Source organism: Jaculus jaculus, chromosome 5 (genome assembly GCF_020740685.1).
Source record: "Jaculus jaculus isolate mJacJac1 chromosome 5, mJacJac1.mat.Y.cur, whole genome shotgun sequence".
Taxonomy (NCBI): Eukaryota; Metazoa; Chordata; class Mammalia; order Rodentia; family Dipodidae; genus Jaculus; species Jaculus jaculus.
In genome coordinates, this window is record NC_059106.1 from 46,005,927 (window position 1) to 46,031,470 (window position 25,544).

The window sequence follows — 25,544 nt, forward strand, 5'->3', positions numbered from 1 at the left end:
GCGGCCACGGCGGCGCCTGGCGGCCGGATCCGGAGACAGCAGCTCTCGACCGAGCGCAGAGCCTCGCCGGGCCGTGATGCATAGCCTGCAGGCGCCGAGGCTGGAGGCGCCAGCGTCTAGGGGGCGGCGCGACGCCAGAGCTTGCCCGGGACACCCCCGCACCCCGTGGTAGGAGCCGGGACCCAAACAAAGGCGGGCGGCGAATAAAAGGCGGCTGCGGAGCTGAGTGCTCGGGTTGTGCGCTGGGGACGGTAGTGACACGCTGAGCCGTCCGCGGTCCGTCCCGCAGCCGAGCAGGGAACGCCAGCCTCCCGCAGCTCCGGGAAGACTTCCGAGAAAGGGGCAGGTCGGCGCAGCGGGGTGGCCGCAGCCTCCCTCCCCCTCCGGCGCGCCCCATCCATCCGGAGCCCAGCGACTCAGCCCAGCTCTGCTCGGCCGCCGAGGTGAGTGCGGCAGCCCCCGGGCACCCTCGGGGACTTGGGGATGCGTGCGTTGCTCGGAGGAGGGGGACCGGTCCAACGCGCCGCCTGCGCCCCGGCCTGTGCGGGGCCGTGCGTGAAGTTCTCCGGCTCTCGGGCCAGCCCGGGCGCGGGCCTCGGTGCCCCAGAAAAGACGGCCAGGGGGGCGACAGAGCGCAGACCTTGTGTCCCCACCACCATCACCACCTCCACAGCCTCGCACCAACTCACAGGGAACCCGGGGCAACCTCGGTCTGCCTGGGTGACTTCAGAAATGGCCAGGTCCCTCCAGACGCCTTGCGCACCCCGGAGGGTGGGTGGCTGTCGGGTCTATAAAAGTTGAGCATCAGCCTGCAGCTACCCTGCAGTCGGGCTATCCGCGGGGCGACAACGGAGGGGAGGCACAAGGAAAGGTGAACGACCGATTTTCCACTCACTCCCAACCTTGGCGCACTCGTGCGCCCAGCGGGAAGTTTCCCTGTGTCCCGGGGCCCGGTTAACCCTGGGGCCCGAGCAGGCGACGGATGGAAGCAGAGGAGAACGTGAATGAAGGCAGTGATGAGCACCTGAGTTAGGTCGGGGCATAGAATCCCAGAGTGAGCTGAGCTGCTCGCAGTCCCGAGAGCCTACCCCGCCGCCGCCGGGAGAACTTTTCCCAAGTCCCCGGGAGAACATCGCCGCTGGCCTGGGAAGGCTCTTCCCTCGGGGGCTTTCTGCCCCCCCACCCCCCCCAGCCTCTTTCTGCTTCTGGCATCCTTCCTGAGGCGGGGGGGGCAGGTAGCTGACCAGTGGGCGCTCTGGGTCAGCATCGCGGACAGCGCATGGGGGCGGCCTCAGCTCCTAACAGCCCCCATGCCCCCGCCGACCCAAGCTCCCAGCGCGCACTGACACGTCCAAGGATGCGCACACCATCTGTAGTAAACACCCGCCAACACTCATACCCATGTACGGCCCAAAGGCACATAGTACACCGACAGATCCAGGAACACACTCCCACATAGATCGACTGCATCTTCCCGCAGGAACCAGTTTGTAGACACTGCCAGCATCTCACTCCACCTCCTCACTGGAGGCTGCTCAAGGCCCCCCGACCCTAGGGACCACTAGGGCAAGGTTCCTACTGGAACCTGGCAACCTCCCCCCTACTCCCTCCCTCCGTGTCTCTCGCCCCCCCCCACACACTCCAGAACCTAAAGGACAAGAAAGCAAGCAAGAAGCAGGACACAGAGCTGCCCCTTCTCACATCCTTCCGTAGACCTCCTCAGAACCAGGGCATCTGCCAACGGAGGGAAGCAGTTGTTAGGCTCACAGGAAACTCCGGGCAGGAGTCCAGGCAGGCAAGCAGGCACCTCACAGTCTTGGTTTGAAGTCAGGGTCTGTTTTGCTCAACTCTCCAGCACCATGCCTCTTCAAGCCCACCCCAGGCACACCTTTTCCCAACGGGATCCAAAGACTTTGCCCACATCGTCTGTGTTCCCCGCTCCCTGCCCTCCCCAGGTTATCTTGCACAAACACCATTGGTCTTTCCTGTGTTCTTCCCAGCTGCCTTCACCCCTCTTCCTGACTTTCCTTCACGCGGCTCTCATCAGGGTGCCCTTGCTCTGATATGGACGCCAGCTCCGCTGACCCCTGGGGACTGCGGGCTCTGGTCTCCCAGCTTTGCCTCCTCAGCTGCAGAGCCCACGCACCTATTTCCATATCTTTGGGTGTCCTCCCCTCCCTAGCTGAAGGTCTCAGCATCTTTTTTCACCATCTCCAGGCAATTTCCTGGGTCAGAAGCCCCAGAAGGTTCTCTCCAGGAGATCTAGAACTTGAAGGGTGAAGAATTCAGGAGCACAGCAACCCTCACTGCCCCCACCCTGAAGATGTGACTTGCTGAGGCATCTGTACTATTCCCTGGCTTGCCCTTTGACACTTTCCCAAAATCCAGACAATGGGTGGAGAGAGGAATAGTCCTGTGAGTGTCGGGAGAACTGAGTTGGAGGTAGGGAGAGCACAGATGTTTAGCATGTCCCTGGACAACTGCCCTTCTCCGAGCTTCAGGCTTCATTTTTGTGAAAAGGTCGGGGCAAGCTATGGGATCCCTTTTTGGCCCTGATCACCAGGAACGCTGATTCTGTAGTGATTAGTGCCCTACTTTGAGGCAGATTGAAGATCATAATTGAGACCCCCCCCCAGAGGTTACAGTACCCTCTCCTTTCCTTAGCACATCCACCACTGCTAACATCATCCTGCCCCTGGATGAGGGAAGTTCCTTAGTAGGACCAGAAAAAATCAAGTGACTTTCTTATGGTCACCCTCCTGCAGAAGTCCAGTCTCCATGGAGGCAGGCATAGGTGTGACTGTCAGTCTGCCCTCTGAATGAATCACCAAATCTGCCAATAGATACTTGGTGAATGAATGATGCGAGAGTACAGATGTAGACCCAGATCTCCTAGCCTCCATTTCCTTGGGACAATGGCCCAAGCCCTTTTCTCTGGCAGTTAAGACTTGCTTCCCTGACTCCTCAGCTTTCCTGGTCATTCAAAAGCAGAGTTGCCCGAATGAAGGTTCTTCTGACAAGACTCATGGCTCCACGGAAGGGACTGGCTGAGAGCAGCTGTGGACATCTTGCTGGTTGGGATGGGCTTAACAATCAGCCTCACGTCCTTAGGATTCAACTGAGCAGCTTGCCCATGGGCAGTCTATTGTTGGTCACGATCTGGGCAGGGAGGGAAGACATGCTTTGGCTGACCAGCTTCTTCTCACAGTGTAGTGAGCCTGAGGAGGAGCAGAGCCGCGAAGTGAGATGTTGAGGAATGCAGTGGCTTCCCCAAGGGAACCACCAGCCCACCACTGATCCACAAAAATAGGCACCCATGCTAGGTGTGGTGGCACATGCCTTTAATCCCAGCACTCGGGAGGCAGAGGTAGGAGGATTGCTGTGAGTTCGAGGCCACTCTGAGACTCCATAGTGAATTCCAGGTCAGCCTGGGCTAGAGTGAGACCCTACCTCAAAACAACAACAGAAATAGGCACCCAGTAATGACGGTGGTGGCAATGGCATGGGAGCCGCTAGTGACAGTAGTACTGGTGTTGGTATTGACATCAGCAGAATTTGAACTGGAAACTCAATGCATAATGCCTTTACTTCCCTTCCCTGCCTCTGTGAAACTGTGTCCTCACCAGAACCCCCTTGCAAACCTGTCCTCTATGCTCAAGTATGGGCATTGAGGCTGACCGTCTGGATCCTAGCTACAGAAGAGGGCTTGTCATTTGAAAGTCTCCCCCTCTCTGCCCACCCTCCCCACCAGCAGAGCTTGTTTCTGCCTGAGGAGCTGGAGAAGTGACAAAGTCTGTCAAAACACCCCTCAGAGCTGGATTCCAAAGCGCCAAGATCCCAGGGAAAATAAATAAAGAGAGCAGTGTCAGCCTGAAATAGAAACACGCACCAGTCACAAATATGCATGTTTTTCCACAAGTCGCATTTCACGGGCAGGCAGCACAGAGCACGCTCCAGCTGCTTGACAAAGACCGAGGCAGGGACGTTGGCAGATCTGGTCTGGTGAAGGTGACAGAGCCGCCTCTAGTGAGCTCGTTCCCTGCTTGGCCACACTCCTGGACTGTCCCAGCTGGAAGGTGCCAGAATATAGATGGCAATTAACATGTGCCTGTGTGTTAAGTGCTCTTTGTAAGGGCCACTGTGCAAGGGTGGCGGCATCAGGTCTTTCTTTACAATGAGAAACTGTAAAATAACAGTACCCGTGATAGCTGACAGTTGGATACCTACTGTGTGCCAGGCACCAAGCACATACACATGCTATCTTATTTAAGCCTTACAACCATCTAAGGGCATGGGGAAACGTTATTCTTGTGGAATGCATGGGAAAACCAGGGTTCAGAGAAGTGAAAAGACTTGTTCAAGCTTGAACAGTCCAAGCCGGGATCACGTTTGGATCTGAATGAAGCAAAAGCCTCCATTTTACTCATTGCTTGTGCTTATTTATTTGTCCTTTATGGATATTTGAAGCAGGATTTTTTCTCTAGCTTAGGCTGATCTGGAACTCCCTTTGTAGCCCAGTCTGGCCTTGAACTCCTGCTACCTCATCCTCTATACCAGGCATTCAGTGTGTGTGTGTGAACTGACTTTAGTTGGGCATGGTGGCTCATGTCTGTAATTCCAGTACTTAAGAGGCTGAAGCAGGAAGATGTCAAGGCCAGCCTGGATAGCATAGTGAGACCCTCAGAAATAAATAAATAGGAAAGAAGGAGAGAGAAAATTAAATAAATATAGGAAATCAGACTGGGGATATAGCTCAGTAGTAGAACACTTGCCTCGCTGTGAGAAGCCCTGGGTTCAATCCCCAGCACTACAAGGGAAAAAAAAAAAAAAGAGAGAGAAACAAACAAACACACACCTGCTTTGAAGCTGTTTTGTATGTGTGTGGTGGCACACGCCTTTGATCCCAGAACTCAGAAGGCAAAGGTAGGAAGATCGCCATGAGTTTGAGGCCAGCCCTAGGACTACATAGTGAATTCCAGGTCAGCCTGTTAGATTAGAATAAAACCCTACCTGGCTGGGGCGGGGGGTGGCATCTTACTTTCAAACAATGTAAATTTCTCTTCCCATGGGGCAAGGTCAAGGTACTGTCACAAAGTGTATCTTTCAGGGGCCTGGGTGAGGCACCTGAGGCTGGGTCAGAATTGCCCCATCGTTGTGTTTCAGGCTATGTCCCCGACTTTGGGAGCTCAACCAACTTCCTGGGAGCTGGCACCCCATGGGAAGCTTGAACTGTGAATAACAGCTTGACTCAGAAGAGATCAGAGCTGCCAGGGCTCTCTGCAGATGTGGAAGCGACTTCAAAGAGGGCAAGTGAGTTGCCTAGCATCACACAGCACTCTGGTGCCAGGACCTGAGCCTCAGCATCCCAAGGGGAAGCTTTTTCCATGCAGTTCCCCCCCACCCCAAGTATCCAAATGCTACCAGGGAAGGGGCTGAGCTGAGATGGGTAAGCGTAAATCCCCTCCTAGGGCAGAGGTGAAATTCCTACTGCCACTAGCCAAGTCCTCTCTTCTGTGTCCTCTCTGCAGTCAAGCCTGACCCTGTGGCCTCCCCCAGCTCCCACCTCATCATCATGACCAAAAACTGAGGCACCTACAGCACTATGCTAAAGGCCTTACCTATACTAACTGACGTAATTCCACAGCCACCCTAGAGGCAGGTGTTATTGCATTTAACCAGGAAAAGGAACTGAGACTAAAGAGGTTGCGTCACCTGCCTAAGGTCACACAGCTATCCAAGAGGCAGGAGGAGCCCAGAGAGCTCCTGCTAGCAGGTTTGCTGCGGGACTGAGAGGGAAGGCTGGGAACCAGAGCCAAGAGGGAGGTGGAGCTGCTGGGCAGCCCCGGACTATTTATATGATACCTCGGCCCTGTCACAGCTGCTGGCAGGTACCAGCAGCACTTGGGGCTCTGCCAAACCCCAGAAGAAGGAGGCCCAGGGCAGAGTTCTGGGGCCAGGCACTTGAGGACGTCACTGAAGCATAGGTATTAGGAATGTCTCTGCTCTGAACTCCAGGGAGAGAAGCCACTAGAGAGGGTATCATTGAATGTGGACCCCTTGGATTCTGGCTATTTACTTCAGGAAGCCATGTTGGGAACCTGTGCTGTTTGGATCTGTGTTAGTGGCTGGTTCAGGTCTCCATGGGTGCAGTGATCTTGAACACTGGGAACTAGAAGATGAGGGCAGTGGGAAGGGTTGGTGTGGATTACCAACCATCTGGCACCCTTAACAGGAGTGGACACGTCTAATCTGAGAGACAGTGTCCAGGGACTTAAACCTCCTGAGAAGGCCTTCTCTTTAGTTCCCCTTCCAAATGTTAGCCTACACAGCCCTACTGTGTGCCAGGCCTTGGGCATTCAGAAATGGAAAAATCTCTCTCCATTCTTGTTGAGCTCCACAGAGCTCCTAACCCCCATCTTTGGCTCCTCCTGCCCCAGTAGAAGAAACAGAGAATGATGACTCACCTAGATCTCCATCAGAAGTAGAAGAGGGACCCAGGTGTTTTCTGGGGATGAAGGCATAATTCCTTCATGGTCCTCCCAGGCCAGAAGGAAAGTTTCCATGTGTGGTTAACTCCATCACAACTGGTCATACTCTCCAGCATCCTGTCTTGGTGGTTGGGCGGCGGGAGGGAGGGGGTGCCACAGGGTAGACCCTCTCCAGCTACCATCTGCTCCAGGCATCTAACATACATGCTGGCACCTGGACAGTGTTGATTCTGCCAAAGCTTGTTAAGAGAGCAGACGTGACTGCCAGTGGTGAGCTATTCCTGTCGTGAAGAAGAGGTCGTAATCTTCCTGGCTTGGAGGAGGGCGGCCTACATGGAGTTCAACAGCAGAGAGGTTGTGGCAAATTGGGCTCCAGGGATACTGGGAAGGAATGTGTCTCCAAGTGTATTGACCTTGGTAGCATCTCTGAGGACTTCTCATGTACCTCATGGGGGTGTTCATCATTGGGGGTGTTCAGCAGAATGGTCAGTGACCCTCCCTGGGGTGTTCTGAGAGTGGTCGGTGACCCTTCCTGGGGTGTTCTGAGAGTGGTCGGTGTCCCTCCCTGGGGTGTTCTGAGAGTGGTCAGTGTCCCTCCCTGGGGTGCTCTGAGAGTGGTCAGTGACCCTCCCTGGGGTGTTCTGAGAGTGGTCGGTGTCCCTCCCTGGGGTGCTCTGAGAGTGGTCGGTGTCCCTCCCTGAGGTGTTCTGAGAGTGGTCGGTGTCCCTCGCTGGGGTGTTGTGAGAGTGGTCGGTGTCCCTCGCTGGGGTGTTGTGAGAGTGGTCGGTGACCCTCCCTGGGTTGTCCTGAGAGTGGTCAGTGTCCCTCGCTGGGGTGTCCTGAGAGTGGTCGGTGACCCTCCCTGGGGTGCTCTGAGAGTGGTCGGTGTCCCTCCCTGAGGTGTTCTGAGAGTGGTCGGTGTCCCTCGCTGGGGTGTTCTGAGAGTAGTCGGTGTCCCTCCCTGGGGTGTTCTGAGTGGTCTGTGTCCCTCCCTGGGGGGTTCTGAGAGTGGTCGGTGTCCCTCACTGGGGTGTCCTGAGAGTGGTGGGTGTCCCTCCCTGGGGTGCTCTGAGAGTGGTCGGTGTCCCTCCCTGGGGTGTTCTGAGAGTATTTGGTATCCCTCCCTGGGGTGTTCTGAGAGTGGTTGGTGTCCCTCCCTGGGGTGTTCTGAGAGTGGTCAGTGACCCTCCCTGGGGTGTTCTGAGTGGTTGGTGTCCCTCTCTGGGGTGTCCTGAGAGTGGTGGGTGTCCCTCCCTGGGGTGTTCTGAGAGTATTTGGTATCCCTCCCTGGGGTGTTCTGAGAGTGGTTGGTGTCCCTCCCTGGGGTGTTCTGAGAGTGGTCAGTGACCCTCCCTGGGGTGTTCTGAGTGGTTGGTGTCCCTCCCTGGGGGTTCTGAGAGTGGTGGGTGTCCCTCCCTGGGGTGTTCAGCAGAATGGTCGGTGACCCTTGCTGGGGTGTTCTGAGAGTGGTTGCTGGAGTCATAAGGCTGGAGGTACTTTGAATGCTGCCTGGGCTTGTGTTCTGCAGGCAGCATCCTCCATCCTCGTGCTTACTTGGCAATAACATCGTGTTGCAGTTACCTTCTCATTGCTGGAACCAAACACCAACCAGAAACAGTTTATGAAAGGGAAAGTGTTTGTTTCTAGCACAGCTTCCAGGGGAAGTTTCATCTGGTGGGAAAGCATGGCAGGAGCAGGCTGCTGGGCATCACATTTCCTCAGCAGCAGGGAGAAAGTGAGCTGAGAGTGGCAAGTAGGACTGTGATATAACATCCCGCCTGCCGTGACACACCTCCTCCAACAAGGCTCCGTCTCCTAAAGGCTCCACCTGCTGGGGATTAAGTATGTAGCCTACTCACAAACACATGCAGCTATGGGGACATTTTCACATTCAAATCACCACAATGGGACGACACTATTGCTTCCATCTGAAGGGTGGGCAAAGAGAAGCCCAGAGAGGTGAAGCAGCTGGCTAGGAAGCCGCAGACAGGACTTGAACCCAGGCAAGCTTGATCACAGGCTATGGTACACAGATAAAGACCCACGTCTCAGGCTAATGTGGTTTGCTTCTTTAAGGAGAAAGGTGAATGAAACCAGAGTATGTTTTGGATCCATTAGTGATCCAGTAGTCTGTACATGTAGCTCCAGATAGGGACTGACCCATTGGATTCCCGACTACTATGTCAACAAACATTACTTTTCAGATGTCCAGATGTGGGCAGCATCCAGCCAACTGGCAGATCTTCTCTGGCTTCCATTCAGATGTTTCCCCTTTTCATCTTCACAGATACAGCTGGGGCTGGAATCCCTCTGGACACAGTTGCATCTGGGAATTCATGGCTGAAAAAGCCCTTGCTGGCTTCTGCTGTGATTTCACAAAGGCAGGCTGTTGGTTTCAGTTCCTCCCTTCAATCCAGAACTGAGAGGCATTAGGTTGAAGCCAGGCTTTGGAAAGGCATCTGCTGCCAGAGCAGGGAACCCTCCTTTCCCTGGTCTGGCTGGGAGCAAGCATTGCAGTGGCAGCTCCTGCATGCTACCTGCAAGGCAAGCCGGCTGAGAGCTGGGCACTCCATCCCGGACTACAGCCAGGATGAGCAAGGACTTGTCATCCAAGAGGCATTCTTGAGCATTAATGAGCTCATGAATGGATCTGGGATGAGAAGGCTCAGAGAGCCTTCAGGAGGAAAGGAGTTCAAGATACCACAAAGTTAAGACTGATGATTTAGCAAAATCACGGTCTTTTTCCATACAGGTACCAACAAGGGAGGTAAATGAATATATGCATGAATGCAAAGATGAGTAAGGGGGTGGATGCATGATATGTGTAAATGGGTGGGTGGGTGGATGGAGAGGTGTGTGTGAGCATGCATGGGTAGGTGAGTGGATGGATCCATGCATGCGTGAGTGGGTGACTTTGATAGACAGGGCTTTGATTTATCAGGACCCAGTCCCAAGTACTGACAAAGGGAAGGCTCTAAGTTCTCACCCCTATCTTAAAAAAACAAACTCATTCCAGGAAGGGCTGCCCTGCTGTCAGAGGAAGGCTGTGGGTCTGAGAAGCTGGGGATGACAGGAAGCTTTGGCTCTGGGTTAGAGGTCTGGACATGTTTCCTTCCTTAGAAATGTGTGGCAGAGGTGACCAAATCTGAGTCTAAGGCTATGGCAGGGGTTTCTGCTCTAGGAGACTGATCTGATGCTCAGAAGGAATGCTTAGAGGGGAGCATTGGCAAAAGGGCCAGTTGCCCTCCTCAGAAGCCACCAGCTTTGCCAGGGGCAGCATCTGAATGACTGCTGCCCTCACCTGCCTAGAAGACAAAGTGGATTGCTTCTCCCTCTGCAGACTTCCATCAGAGCATGCCCAGACTCCTGCTTCTTGGCTGGCTTCTCCACTCTGGGGTGATGAAGGACCTTCAGCACTCCTGGTTCCGGATAGAAAAAGATGATCTGACCCCGTGAACCTCAGGCTCCTGGCCATGGCATGGGGCGGAATCCAGGAGGACACATTCTGATGATGGCTGTGGCCTCAGGATCCCTTAAAATCTGCATCCCGCTTCCCCTTCCCAGATGGCTCCATCTTCTTTCCTGTCCCCTCCTATATGCTGGCTGTTTGGGGACGTTGAATGACTTAGTTCAAAGCTCTTCCATTTGACAGAAGGAGAAACTGAAACACAGAGAGGAGGACTACATTGTACAAGGTCATAAGCGAATAGGAGACAGGGTCATTTTGCCATGGAAGGTTGGAACAGCTGGGGAGGGGCTGGGATTCTTGAACCCGGGTGAGTTCATTGGTGAGTTCTTTCCTGGCCTCTGAAAGTAGTCAGTCCTCGGTCCCTGGGACCCTGAGCCTCCTGAAAATTTTGCGATAAAAGCCACAGAGTTGGTGGGGGGAGATGCTTGAAGACACACTCTCATCCTCAGCCCTAGCTATTCAGCTCTGATCCATTCCTGCCTGTCTCCATAGGCAACAGCATCGTCATAGAGGTATGCGCTGAAGCAGAGGGCAATGTCAGTCTCTCCACCCTGCTAAAGGTGCTTGTGCTGTCCCAGGTGGAGAGAGGCGTGGAGCCCACCACTCTCACTGAGCACACTCCTCCATTGGTGCCCAAACTGTCAATCAGCAGAGTTGCCAGGAAGCCTCACCCAGAGCCACTGACTGGCAATGAGAGGAGCTTCCACCCAGAGACACTGAGTGTGCACCCCAGTGCAATGTGCTTATCTGTGCACATTGCACACACCAGCGGGGAGGCTCAAAAGGCCTGAGTTTGGGGCTTAGAGTTTCCATATATGTCAGACACAAGTAAAATCTCACACAGTGAGGAGTTCAAGTTCAAATGAGTCTCTTTACTCCTTAAAGCCGCAGTTTTCTGGTTTGTAAATTGGAAATCATTTCTAGGAGCAGAAGACCTATACCAAACAGTCTGCAAGCTGGAGGCTGCTGCCGAGATGATGGCGGACAGGAGGAGAAACGGCTCTGGCTTGGGGACACGGGCTCTGGGCAGTCTCTGACGTTTCCATGTTGTGCCTTAGTAATCTGAAAACTTGGGGGTTGGGGGAGCCCCATGTTCTCCCAGGGAAGAAGCTTTGCCCTAAGTGATCTTCCTTCCCACCAGGAACCAGTCCTCATGGCCTCCACAAGTTCGCTCACGTAATGCCTCTTCCCCTCCTGCTTCTCTGTGGGAGGTCTGGGGGAACACTAAGAGCCTTGCCACATCCCAAAGATATGGTCTAGGTGCAGGGAGGTGAAGGAAAGCAATCTCTGAGGCCTTTCTCAGAGCTAGGAAATAGCAAATATCTCCCTACTGTGTCCCAAGGGAGCCAATGGCATCCAATATACAGCTATTCAGTTATTTTCATTTATGGGTGGATGGATGGGTTTGAGAGAGGGAGAAGAGAATGGGTGTATCAGGGCCTCCAGCCACTGCACCACCATGTGCATCTGGCTTGCGTGGGTTCTGGGGAATCAAACCTGGGTCCTTAGGCTTTGCAGGCAAATGCCTTAACCACTGACCCATCTCTCCAGCCCTTTTCAGTTATTTTTGCCACTTGGCCTGAGGTTACATCAGGATCCCTGAGTGCCAGCTCCCCAGTTACACAATATCTTCTGATATGGAGTTAAGGGGCAGCCTCTGCCAGTACCTAGCTCCCCTTCCCCTACCATTCCCAGTAGAGTAAAGGGCAACTCTTCCACCCACTGTCCAGCAGGTTGAGGGAACTATTGGCTCGCAAATGCTGAATACTTGTAGGTCACACAGCAGGCCTCTGGTAGATAGGCCCCTACCCGGGCCCCTGGGCTGCTCAAGACCCCTGCTTCCTGAGCCTCCTTGTTCCCTGAGCCAACTTCAGGAAGAGCTGCGGGGAGCAAATGGTGTTTTACATATTTGTTAATCTGGTCTCAGAGAGAGGGAGGAAGGGCCCTGAGCTCATCAGCTAGGAAGGAATCCAATTTGGCTTTTATAGCCATGGTTATTGGTCATACATTGTAGGATCCTTCTCTCTGTCATTAATCCAGTTGGGCAGGGGCTGGGGAGCTGGACTAGCTGCTAGGCCCCAGGGATCTCTGGGCTCCAGAGACCCTGTTTCCAGCCCCCATGTGGAACTCCAGGCAGTGGCCAGGACATGGTGGGTGGAAGGGCAACAGGGTAGGTTATCTAGAACCTTCTTTGACCCGTCTGGCCAGGGACACCTGGGAGCCTAGGCCAATTTCCCTTCTCCATTTGTGTTGCTGGTTTTATTAAGCTTTTATTGCCTTATTCTCTGTGATGTTGAGGCCGCTGTGAGGGCTCTAGAGCCTGGGCTGATTGATGGGTCTGGGCTGTGAATGTGGGTGGGAAAGCTTGAGAGTGAGGGCAGAGCAGCCCAGTACAGTGGCTAAAAGGATGGACCAGCAGAAACTTAATCCAGCCCTTCCTCCCCACCACGCTGCTTGTGACCTGATTGAGATGGCATACCTAAGAAAAGCTCCTATTGTGTGCTGGCTACACAGTGGGACTCCGTGAGGCTTAGTAGATAATCATCCTTCAGTCTCTAATTTCCTTGTGCAGGAAGAGCTGGCTGGCCCATCTAAATGTTCTGTTTGTTTCCCCTTCTTTTGGACACAAAATCCTGTCCTGTCTCAAATGCCAGCATTTCTTCCCTCCCTGTAACTGGAAGAATTGAGATCCACAACTCCCAGAGGCACAGGTGAACTCTAGCAGAAGGCCAAATAGCTAGGTCACCTGGGGAGACACCAGAGCAGGGGAGGTGGCCAGGCTGCAGGCTCTCCTAATGGATGAGAGAGTTAAGGGGCAGCTTTAATCTATGACAGGCCTGCTGTGCGATCTAGAACAAGCGATGAGAGAGGTAGGGGCCCTCTGTGCCTGCTACAATAAGAATCACTTACGTGAAAACATCTGGGAAAGTGGTTTAAGTAGAGTCCCTGCCCTTTCCCTAAGCATATCTGGGGTCCGGCCCCAGGATTTATATTTTAAGAAATGACTTTAGGAGCTGGGAGTAGCTGAGTTGTTAAAAGCACAAAAAGTGCACAAGCCTGGTGACCAGAGTTCAGATCTCCAGAACCCACATAAAGCTGGAAGCAAACAGCATTGCACATCTGTAATCCTAGTGGCCTAAAGCCATGGGGGCAGAGTCAGGAGAATCCTGAAGCTTATAGGCCCAGCTAGCCTGACATGTGCAGAGGCAAACAACAACAGAGACCCTGTCTTAAATGAGGTGGAAGGCAAGGATCAACACTCTCTGACCTCCACCCTCTGCACGCATGTGCGCGCGTGCGCACGCGCACACACACCCGTAAAAGAAGTTTCTGTGACTTACAATAAGGTCCAAGGACATTTGTAACAGAGAAATGTCTGCTCTGGCTGACATATAGACCTACCCACACCAGGGAGCCAGATGTACAGCTCTTGTCATCTGAGAAGTTCATAGCAACTGTTCTAGCTGCTGCGATTCAGCAAGGGACCAGGATGTCACTATCCCATTTTATAGATGGGGAGGCATACTTGCCTGAGGCCAGTGGCAGTGCTGGGAGTGGAGCCCAGGTCTGACTGCACAATCTGTGCTGCTTAGCTTACCTCTCACCTCTGAAGTCGGGCCCTGGTTGCTCTCAGCTCCTGGTAATCTCTTGGTGTTGAAAGGACCAGATCTGTCTCACTGATCCCACTAGAGGGAACCCACCAAATGGGGCTAGCAGAGGTGGCTTTTGTGCCCACTGTCATGAGGTTCCTTAAGGCTGGCTCAGACGGTCCCTCGGCTGATATATTGCTCAGAGCAAAGCTTGTTTGTCTGATATATATTGAGCTGTTGGGGCTTATGAATCTGTGCCCAGTTTCTTCACTGGCTGTCAGCCTGAGAGGCAGGCTGTCCTTCATCTGAGCCATCTCTGCGGCCCACTCTTCTCTGAGAAATGAGGGGCTCAGGCAGACTTACCACAGGCCCCCCTTTCCCATCCACCTGGGCTCCCAATCAATAAGCCCAGATTTCCTTTTTGGAGAGGTGTGGCTGCCTGGCTCCCTCTGGGCCAGTAGAATCCAAGCTGTCCAGGGTAGGACTGATGGTAGATCAGGGATTTTCTTTGGCTACAGCCACAGCCACTTTCCAAGCTCCCGGGCAGACAGGTGCTTGGGAGACACTTAGGATCGTCACCTTGGGGAAGGGCTAGGACAGGTGCCAGCCCCTTCCCCCGTGGCTCTGGAGGGCTTTTCACAGCCCTGTTGCCATTTCAGTTGAGATTCTGGGGAGACCCAGGATATTTGGGTGGGACTTCTGGGATTTGGACCAGGGCCTTATGCATACTAGGCAAGCACTCTACCACTGAGCTATGTCCCCACCCTGTTCTTGGGCTACTCAAGAGAAGACTCTAGAATGTCCCTAGTATCTGGTTGCTGGGGTGGGGCTTCCTGCTCCCCTCCCCCCCAACTTTCTATCTGAAATGCCCCATTACTTAGGTTTCTCTAGCAAAGCAAAGCTAGTAGAAGACACCTGTGTGTGTGTGTGTGTGTGTGTGTGTGTGTGTGTGTGTAGAGAGGGAGATCCTGTTTAGAGAGAGAAATCCTATACGTAGATACATGGGTTTTCTTTTCTTTTGTAATATGAGATGCTTGTGTGCTTCCATTACAAGGCTGATAGAGGATGGATGAAGGACCCTAGCTGCATAGTGGGTGCAGAGCTAATTACAATGTTATAATCATCTTACTGGGTGTCACAGAGTCTCACCAAGCCAGCCCGACTTGTGGCTTCACCCATGTGTGTTGATCTTGCCCCAGCTCCTCTCATCTCTAAGGCTTCATGAGTCTCCTAGTTTGAGGTGGAGTATCCAGGTCTCAGGTAACGGCTGTCTAGATGACATATGTAAGGTGGGGACACCTGGAGGGTCCTCAGAAGATGGAGGACAAAGACTTAGTGATATCTAGGAGGGACGGTGGCCTCCTCCTTCCTTTTTGTTTTTGTTTAAATTTAGAGATTATTTTTATTTATTTGAGACAGAGAGAGAAAGAGAGAAAAAGAAAGAGAGAGTGGGGATGGGCATGGCAAGGCCTCTAGCCACTGCAAATGAACTTCAGATGCATGTGTCCCCTTGTGCACCTGGCTTTACATGAGTACTGGGGAATTAAACCTGGGTCCTTAGGCTTTTGCAGGCAAGCGCCTCAACTGCTAAACCATCTTTTCAGCCCTTAAAAATATTTTTACTTATCCGTTTGAGAGGGGGGAGGAATATGGGTACACCAAGGCCTCTTGCCCACTGCAAAGAAATTCCAGACACGTGCGCCACTTTGTATATCTGGCTTTACGTGAGTACTGGAGAATTGAACCTAGACCCAATGGTGGACTTTGCAAATAAGCACTTCTTAATGGCTGAACCCCCTGGTCCTTTTTTTTTTTAATGTATTTATTTGTGCATGTTGTGGGGTGGGGACACACAAATGAACACAGACACTTGTGCCACTTCTCGTGGCTGGTGTCTTAGGAACTAAACCTGGGCCAGCGAGCTTTGCGAGCAAGCCCCTTTAACTACTAAGCCATCTGCCCAGCCTTTCCTCTTCTCTTTCTTTCCTTCCTCTTCTACGTCTGGTGAGTTGGAGTCACAAGTGGGGCGCCCACAACCAGAGGCCTGGGAGACACAGTATCCTCACTTCAGGATGTCAGCAGTTCAACTCGGAATATCTCAGCTTGAACTCCTACCCAAACCTCTCAACCTAATGGTAGAGAGCCACAGGCCTCAAGTTGCTCAAGGACCAGAGCTGAACCAGAGAGGCAAAACAGCCTGAGTCAGAAAGAAAAAGCTGATTAGCCCCTAATTGCTGTTAAATTGTAGATACACACACGTATTTTAAGTCAAATCTGCATGTCTAATGTGATTTTTTTGATTACATTTTAATAGTCTGGCTGGGATGAGGGAATGAAGAAGGAAGGATTCTACCATCCCTAGCAAGGAGGAGGGCAGTTGTAAACAGAGCTCAGGTCCAGGACTCAGCTTGGAGCTAGACTGATCCCAGGCAGGGAGGGGATCTGGGTGGTGTCAGCACAGCCACCGCCAAAGCGAACTGTGACCCAAAGAATGCTTTTCCCCATAGGTTTTAATCACAGCTTCTCTGGGTTGGCTCCTTGCATTTACATGGCATCTCCAGGCTTACCTGCTCCCTAAGGCTACCAAAAAATTCTCCCAGAATCTGGTGGTGGGGTAGAAGCAAAAGTTCCAAGCAAGTGTCCTGGTCCAGGCATCGCTAGTGCCACCTTGGGTGTTAGGATCCTTTGCCTCGCCCCACTGTGTGTGAAGTGAAGGTGGTACACTTGATATGCACTGGGGTCGCGGGGCCCCTGTCTACTTCCAGTTCATTCCAGACCTCTCTCCCACTCAGGACTTCACCCACTGCCCCGGGGTGCTTTCTTCCCTGGATCCCTGCTGCCACGGCCTGTGCCCACTCTCCTTGGAGGACGGCGCTCTCCTCCTGTGTCCATTGTTGCAGCTCCTCACAGTTGAAGGCTGTGAGCTTTATGCTATTTTTAAATAACGTTTATTTTTGATTCTGAACATAAGGTTGTACCTGACCATTGTAGGAAAATTGGAAACAGACAAGTATAAAGGAGAAAATAAAAATCATCCATAATTCCCCCCAAACAGTGAACCACTCTTAATGGGTTTTATTTCAAATACATGCATATGGGTTTTTTTTTTTTTCTGTTGTAAAAGTGGAATTTTATAAAAGTGGGTGTAGCTTTGGGTCACACACCTGTCATCCCAGCACTCAGGAGGCAGAGGCAGGAGGCTTAGGAGCTCCAAGACATCCTCAGCTACTTAATGAGTTTGAGGCCAGCCTGGGTTGTAAAAGACCTTGAAGGAAGGAAGAGAGGAAGGGAGAGAGGAAGAAAGAGGGAAGGAAAGGGGAGAGAAGGAGAAGGAAAGGAATAAAAGAAGGCAGGGAGGAACTGGGTATATCATTTCCTTCCTAGACTCCTCCTGCCCTGTTAAGTGGCCATCCTCTTGCCTTTCACCAGAGGAGCAAGACTTTGTTCCAGGGTCGTATGACCATTTAAGAGGCCCTGAGTTCCAATGTTAACTGCCTCGGAGTGTGGTTTGTGTGTGTCGACAGAGGGGACCTCAACAGAAAAAAATGTTGACTAAGGAGGACTCTATGAGCCGACGCTAATTGGAAATGGAAAGGCAAGACCCCAGCTTGGGGGGACCCCAGACCTACTTCCGTTGTGAGTCAAGGGTGGGTGTTGAAAGACTACCCTTCTTGCTTTTCTTGGAGCACCTCATTAAGCCAACCCGTCCTTATCACTTGAGAAAGGAAAACAAATGTGTGAGCTGCTAACTGCCTGCCTGTGTGAAGGTCCTGAGCAGGCCCTGGATGGCTGAGGTGTAGGTAGCAGACCCTCTTGCCAGTCCAGCCTCAGTTTTAGCAGGGAGGTTAGTGGGGGTGGGGGGAGACTCACTCTCACTAACCTGCAGATTGGAAAAAGGGAACGCTTGGGTGTTTGGGGTTTCTCAGACACTCTCAGAGAGTCACAGCTGGAGGGACCTAGGCCTCTACCTTCATACTTTGAATTGGGGAACAGTGTTCTACACAGAAAGTTGGACTCTGAGCCAGGTGTGGTGGTGCACGCCTTTAATCCCATCACTTGGGAGGCAGGGGTAGGAGGATCACCATGAGTTCGAGGGCACCCTGAGACTACACAGTAAGATCCAGGTCAGCCTGGGCTAGAGCGAAACTCTACCTAAACAAACAAACAAAAAATTCAGCTAGCTGGACACTGAGGCAGCCCTGAAGCCTTGGAGACTTATCAGAGGACTAGCAGTGTTGTGTGACTTCCCACATGGCTGCTTTGTTTCAGGGAGACAAGAGAGCTCACCAGGTCTACTTCCTTTTAGAGACTTCCCAATGATCCCCCCCCCATTCCTTTGTTGCTTGGTGTCTCACACTCTGTGACTCCTTGGCCCAAGATCTTCGTACCCTCCTTTTCCTCCATTTGATACAGCTGCTATCCCCCCCCCCCCATACACAGGCAGTATGATAGGCCATAGACACTGGGTGGGGAACAGCCCTACACAGTTGTGGAGCTCTCCCTGGACATGAAGTGGCTATCCCCAATTTTCTGCAGAATGAATGGATTAAGTCCCCATTAAAAGTGCTAAAGTGAAGTCTGATATAGCGGCCCACACCTTTAATCCCAGCACTCAGAAGGTTGAAGTAGAAGGCTTGCCATGAATTTGAGGCCAGCCTGGGCTAGAGAGAGTGTGTTTCAAAACAACAATAAATAAATAAATATTAAAGGGCAGGAGAGATTCCTCAGTGGTTAAGGTGCTTGCCTGTAGTCCAGTGACTCGGGTTTGGTATTCCAGTGCCAGTGCAAAGTCAGATACACAAAATGGTGCATGGCTAGAGGCCATGGTGCACCCATGTTCTCTCGCTCTCTGTCTCCCTCCCTCCCTCTCTCTTTGCAACTAAATTATATATGTAGTTTTATTTATTTATTTTTGTGGTAGGGTTTTGCTCTAGTCCAGGCTGACCTGGAACTCACTCTGTACTCTCAGGGTGGCCTTGAACTCACAGCAGTCCTCCTACCTCTGCCTCCCGAGTGCTAGAATTAAAGGCGTGTGCCACCACGCCCGGCTCTAAATAAAATATTTTTTAAAATACATTTAAAATAAATGTTTAAAAGTGGTCCCAGCCTTTATTCTTGCCACCAGCTGCATCCTCCTAAGGCTGGGAGTGGGGTGATGGTTTCTATACCCCATCCATGGGTTTTCTTCTTGGAGACAGGGTGGGTCAGAGCTGCCTCTGCTGCAAGTTACAGTCTGCATGCCCTGGGTGGGCTGACAGGCTCACATTGGGGCGTCAGAAATAGGAAGCATAATTTTCTCTTTAACAGAAATCTGCACATTCCTGGAGCAGCTTCTGCCTGCAGCTCCCAGGCCTCTCTTTCAAGTCTTAGGCTGTGTGCCCTGCTCCCACCCCTCATTCTTCCTGTTTCTCCTATGCCTCCCTATGGCATCTGTCTCTTCTCCTGCCACTAATCCACTGCCCTATCTCTATGAGTCTCTGTCTGACTGCCTCTGTTTCCCTTCTTCCTTGCTTTCTCTGGACTGATGCTCCCTCCTTCCGGAACAGACCGTCTAATAGTAGGAGACCTCTAGAGAATATCAATGGGGAAGGCTGCATCAGCCAGCCTACTTGGACTAGCTTCCTCCTCTCTCTGCCTGGTGTCTAACTGGATAAAGGTTCTCCCTTCATCGGAGACAGGAAACAGGCCATCTCAGGAATGCCAAAGGTGTCCTGCCTTTGGGCCACCCTGCGGGAGTCCTCACATCTTAGGGAGGCAGATGCTGGGCCTCTGCCCATGCCCAGGTCGCTGGCACTGCATATTAAGTGGTGTGAGCCTGACAAACACTGGCTGCAGCCACAGCTGCAGCAGCAAGGGGTGGGGGGAGCTATTGAGGGCTCTTGAAGAGAGCTATGACAGGCACCTAGGCCTGGCACCAGTCCCCCTGGGCAATGGCTGAACATATTCCAGTCCCTAGAGGGGAGCAAAGAAATCTGTTTGTGTGACAGTACTTAATGACTGCAGAGTACTTACACCTTTGACCCCATAATCCTGTGAAGCAGGAATGAGCGCCTGCATTTTATAGAGCATAATTCTGACGTCCAGGGAGGCTTTACTGCCTTGCCTATGTTCACACTGCCGAGACCCACATCAAGGTCTGTACAATTCCAGAGACCATTCTCTTTTCCTTCACCCTGATAATTCCTTAAGGTGCTGTGTAGATGTTCATTATAGAAAAGGGGTTGCTGTGGGGCCATTTCATACATTGGCCTTGACCTCTAGAATAAAGAATACAGCAAAGACTGAAACATCATGTGAAGTCAGAAATCTTTGCAGATAGTACTTACATGAGAAGACGTCTTTTCTGTTTGGATTTAGCCCCAGTTCTCTTTCGCTGTGGCCAGGAAAGACAAGATCTAGTGGGGTGGCATGATGGGAAATAACTGGATCTGTCCTCCACCCCCGCGTGGTCCTCAACCTCCACGTGGTTGAGTTCAGTAGAGCAAATAAATTCCATTGCAGGATCAGGTTAGAGAGGGAGCCTGGTAGCTGGGACATTGTGCTCTCCATCTCTTGAGGTTGCTAATCAGACCTCTCCCTTCCCACAGGTTATGGACTCGGAGGATGATCCCCTGCTGCAGGATGTGTGGCTAGAGGAGGAGGAAGAGGAGGCATCGAGTGAGGCCTGTGGGGGACCCCAGAAGCCCGGGCCACAACCTGGGGCAGGGAGTCAGTGTTGTTGGCGGCATTGGACTTTGCCTTCCCGGCCCCCGTCCTCGGGGTTCTGGAGCACACTGGGTTGGGCCTTCACCAACCCTTGCTGCGCGGGGCTGGTGCTCTTCCTGGGTTGCAGCATCCCCATGGCCCTGTCGGCCTTCATGTTCCTTTACTACCCGCCGCTGGACATCGACATCTCCTACAACGCCTTCGAAATCCGCAACCACGAGGCCTCGCAGCGCTTTGATGCTCTTGCCTTGGCGCTCAAGTCCCAGTTTGGATCGTGGGGTCGCAACCGGCGCGACCTGGCCGACTTCACCTCCGAGACGCTGCAGCGCCTCATCTCGGAGCAGCTGCAGCAGCTGCACCTCGGGAACCGCTCGCGATCCGCCTCCCGAGCCCCACGCACCGCCCCGGCGGCCGCTTGGACCGCCTCCTCTACCCAGAAACCAGCAGCCAATCGCAGCGGGCGTCTTCGGCGCGAGGCCCCGCCTCTGCCAGACGTGACAGCCAACCAGGATAGACTACGTAATCAGCCGGTAGAGGAAACTAGGCGGCGCCTAGCTAGCGCTCCTCCCCCCGTGGCCACCACAGCCAATCAGAGCCGTCCCCGCCGGGGCGCCTCGCGCTGGGACTACTCGCGCGCCTATGTGAATGCCAACACACAGACGCATGCCCACTGGCGCATCGAGCTCATCTTCCTGGCACGCGGTGATGCAGAGCGCAACATCTTCACCAGTGAGCGGCTTGTCACGATCCACGAAATTGAACGCAAGATCATGGACCACCCAGGCTTCCGGGAGTTCTGCTGGAAGCCCCACGAGGTGCTCAAAGACCTGCCACTGGGTTCCTATTCCTATTGCTCTCCACCCAGCTCTCTCATGACCTACTTCTTCCCCACCGAGAGGGGCGGCAAAATCTACTATGATGGCATGGGCCAGGATCTAGCCGACATCCGGGGTGAGCAGGTCCACTGGTGGGGTGAGCCTTGATTCAGTGCAGGGAGCTGGTTATGGCCCAAGGGCAAAGTGTGTGGAGGATTGGATGCTCTCTGGGATTGTAGGACTTTCAGTTATGTTGTAGCCAGAAGGACAGACAGTATGGGATGAGGTGTAGGCATGGGGTTAGTTAGAGAGCATCTGGAAGGAAAAAGATGGGAGAGATGGGTTGAAGGAAGATGGAGATTGGGGATAAGACATGAGGAAGAATGGAGCAAGACCAGTGAATGGTTGTGGGAAATAAGGTGGGTTTGGGTACTCCTTATAAAGGAGGACGTGGGCATGGCAGAACCTTGGGGGTCGGGGTTAGAACAAGACTTCCAGATAGATTTGCAGGATTGCAAACTGAGCCTTGGAATTAGTGGGGTTCACACTGGAATGAAAGCGTAAGCCTGGGGATAGCTGACAACAATGGGTATACAGGCTGCATTCTTGGGAAGGGAGAGTTGCTTTTAAACCATCCCTTTGTCCCAAAGGGTTGAGGGAGGTGCTGAGGAAGTCGGGTGAAAGTTGCTGGCTGAGCTCTTTGACCCCCCCCCCCCAGGCTCCCTAGAGTTGGCCATGACGCATCCTGAGTTCTACTGGTACGTAGACGAGGGCCTCTCCGCGGACAATCTGAAGAGCTCCCTCCTGCGCAGTGAGATCCTGTTCGGAGCACCGCTGCCTAACTACTACTCGGTAGATGACCGCTGGGAAGAGCAGCGGGCCAAGTTTCAGAGCTTCGTGGTCACCTATGTAGCCATGCTGGCCAAGCAGTCTACTAGGTAGGAAGTCCAGTTTCACCTCAGTGTACCCGCCCCCTGTGTACACCGGGAAAGAAACTGAGTTGTAGAGAAGAGGGTTTCTGGGTGCCTCCTTTCCCTCAGCCTATTCACTAGGAAATTTTTCTTCCCAAATCCCCACACAGCCAGGTGTATCCTTCTAGTCCCTCAGAAAAAAACTCTTGATTAGTAACAGTGGCTAGTGAACATGACAGCCCTGAGGGAGGGAGGTAATTCCAGAACTCTTGCCCTGGAGGGCTTAGGTATTAATTTTCTCACCAGATGGTGCTAGTGGTCTTTCTTGAAAGAGTATTGATCAGAGAGGAAGGATCTCCTTTTTTTATCTCTGGTAGCAGAGGTGTCTGTAAGAGAGTTGCTTCATTTGTTTGGGCATCAGTGTCCCTAATGTAAGTGGGGACAGTGATTCCTGCTGTCCAGATCATTAAGAAGAGATGAGCTGTGATCCAGAGAGATGGCTTGGCAGTTAAGGTGCTTGCCTGCAAAGCCTAAGGACCCATGTTCGACTCTCCATATCCCACGTAAGCCAGATGCACAAGGTGACACAAGCGTGTAAAGTCGCACATGTGCACAAGGTGGCACACACATCTGGAGTTCGATTGCAGTGGCTGGAGGCCCTGGCACCTCAGTACTTTTTCTCTCTTGCTCGCTGTCTCTTTCTCTTTCTCTCTTGCACATTCTCTGTATCTCATAAAAAAAAAAATTCTACAGAAAAAAAAAAAAAGAAGAGATGAGCTAGCTGATGTAGAGGTCCTATGGGATGTTGTATGTGGGAATACAGCTTGGTCCCTCGCTCAGGACAGGGCAATCTTGCTGTGCAACTCCAGTGTCTTCCCAGTCCCTAACCCACTTAGGCCAAGCACAGGAGAGATCCTGCCTGAAATTTCTTGGTTTCCCCGTTTCTCACCCACTGTAACACTCAAGACTAATGTTTCTTAAACACTTATTCTACCACACACTGTTCTGAACCCTTCACACTCACCCTGTCATTTAATTCTCACACCAGTGAGGTCAGTGATACTAGGATAATCTCCACTTGAGGAAACAGAGGCGCCGAAGTGAACTACGGTGTTAAAGCTCATCATCAGGGGCTGGAGAGATGGCTTAGCAGTTAAGGTATTTGCCTGCAAATCCAGAGGACCCAGGTTCGACTCTCAAGGACCCATGTAAGCCAGATGCACAATGTGGTGCATGCGTATGGAATTTGTTTGCAGTGGCTGGAGACCCTAGCACGCCCATGCTCCCCCCCCCCTCTCTCTACCTGCCTATTTCTGTATCTCTCTCTCTCAAATAAGTAAATAAAAATAAAATATTTTTTTAAAAATAAGCTCACCATCAGTGATGGGACGGGCTTCTCACACAGGCTTTCTAACCCCGAGCCCTGGCCTCCTGTGTTTCTGCGCAAGCAGCTGCACTGGAAACCTCCCCATGTCTCATTTCCTGTCCAGGCACATGCCTATGAAGATCTAGCTTTGGCTGTGTGTTTCCCTGAGGCTGGACTAAGTACTCACTCTACATGTTCCCATAGTCCCTTTCTCCCCAAGGGAGGCAGGAAAGATCCTCCCTTGGACACTGTATTGTGATATTGTTGGGGTCAGAGCCCAGGTACTCCACTGAGTAGTTTTGAGGGTTTCAGGGGACAGTTTCCCCTTTCTCATCTGTCATCTCATCAGAGCACTTGCCACACATTAGTTACTTGGAACTCAAAGTGTGGTCCTTGAATCAAGATCAACATCAGCATCATGTTATTAGAAAGCAGACCCCCAAGCCCCTTCCTAGACCTATGGTATTTCCAAATGGTTTGTTTGCACCTTAGTTTAAGAAAGGTCTGTTTCATTATCCTTCTCAGTAGAGGTTGTGTTTAGTGAAGACTGAATTGTTTTTGGCATGTTTCTGCAGGCTTTTCCCCAATACAGTGGCAGGTTACCCCTAAGAAAGGATTTTTTTCTGAGGGAGGGAGGGATGAATGGATGGATGGAAGTGGCTTTTGAGAAGGCAGCTGGGATCCAGAGGGATGGCTTAGCAGTTAAGGCGTTTTCCTGCAAAGCCAAAGGACCCTAGTTCAATTCCCCCAGGACCCACGTTAGCCAGGTGCACAAGGGGTGCACACATCTGGAGTTCATTTGCAGTGGCTGGAAGCCCTGATGCGCCCATTCTTTCTTTCTCTCTCCTTCTTTCTCTGTCAAATAAATAAATAATTTTTTTTTTTAAAAAAAAGGCAGCTGGGCTGGAAAGATGGCTTAGCAGTTAAGGCGTTTGCCTGCAAAACCAAAGGATCCCGGTTTGATTCTCCAGGACCCACGTAAGCCAGACGCACAAGTGGGCGCATGCATCTGGAGTTCATTTGCAGTGGCTGGATGATCTGGAGGGCCCATTCTCTCTCTACCCCCCTTTCTCATTCTCAAATAAATAAATAAATAATCTTTTTTTTTTTTTTTTAAAAAGGCAGCTGATAGAGGCTGATTGTGGAAGGCTCTTCAGAGATCAGGCATCAACTTTCTACTGCAATATTTACCTGCTAAGTTCAAGGGCTTCCTTTAAAAAGGAAAAAAAAAAAAAAAAGTAGCCACCTTACCCTAGAGTTTCATAGCAGAAACATAGCCAAGAAACTCATAGACTTGATTTTAGTGCTTTGTTTTGGATTAATGAAATCCTTTTTATTATTATGTTATTGGCAACCAGTAGATGAAATCATGTGCCTTGACAAAATTAGACAAATTGTAACGTTTACTACTTCCCTGATGGCACTCCTCTTAGAGCTCTCCACTGCATTTGTTCTTCAGCCTTTGCATTTTTGTTGCGTGGATTTTAATTCTATATACATTTGAAACCCCCAAAGACACTGCATTTTATAGGATCTGTGCTCATTTCTGTTGATTCGCATATTTACCTTCCTGTTGCTCTTCATTGCGTTCTACAATTGCATGTTTCCCTCTGGGACCATTTTCCTCTTGTCTGAAGAACTCTGTTTAGTATTCTTATTAATGCAGGTTTGTGGATGATAAATTCTAGAAAACATCTTTATTTTGCTTCCATTTTTGAAATCTACTTTTAAAAACATTTTATTTGTGTGTCCCTGTGTGAGGTGCCTGTTCTCCACCTTCTTTGAGACTGCCTCTTGCCACTGAAAAGCTTCCAGACTGCAAACAAAAGCTGGCTTGCAAGCTTCAGATTCTCACAACTCCACTCCCCATTGGCGCAGGCGTGTTGGGACCACAGATGCCTGCACCACTTTGCATCTGGCTTTACGTGGGTGCTGGGAACTGAACCTGGGTCAGCAGGCTTTGCAAACAAGCACCTCTAACTGCTGAGCCATCTCCCCAGACTGCAGTCTACTTTTCTTATGTAGAAGTACAAATTGCAAATTCTTTTTAATGCTTTAAAAATGTCACTCCATTGTCCAATGACTTCCATCATTTTCTGTAAAGGTGTCAGCTGTAAGTCTTTTCTGTTGCTCCTTTCAAATAGTCACATTTCCTCTGGTTTTAATTTCTCATTAGCTTTGGTTTCGCTCGTCGACCAGG

General features: G+C 51.8%; 1 protein-coding gene across 3 annotated transcripts in view; it reads left to right on the top strand.

Annotated features, from left to right (window-relative positions):
* The first annotated feature begins 210 nt into the window (after positions 1-210).
* Disp3 (dispatched RND transporter family member 3) overlaps positions 211-25,544 on the top strand; it is a 56,411-nt gene continuing 31,077 nt past the window's right edge. For 2 of the 3 annotated variants that reach the window (XM_045150843.1, XM_045150844.1), the window contains exons 1-3: positions 5,218-5,310; positions 20,135-21,203; positions 21,786-22,005. In XM_045150843.1, the coding sequence (XP_045006778.1) occupies positions 5,284-5,310; positions 20,135-21,203; positions 21,786-22,005 (1,316 nt within the window). In that variant the 5' untranslated portion in view covers positions 5,218-5,283. Of the gene's footprint in view, positions 444-5,217; positions 5,311-20,134; positions 21,204-21,785; positions 22,006-25,544 lie in introns of those variants that run through there. The other variant, XM_004657644.3, reaches the window with a different exon arrangement.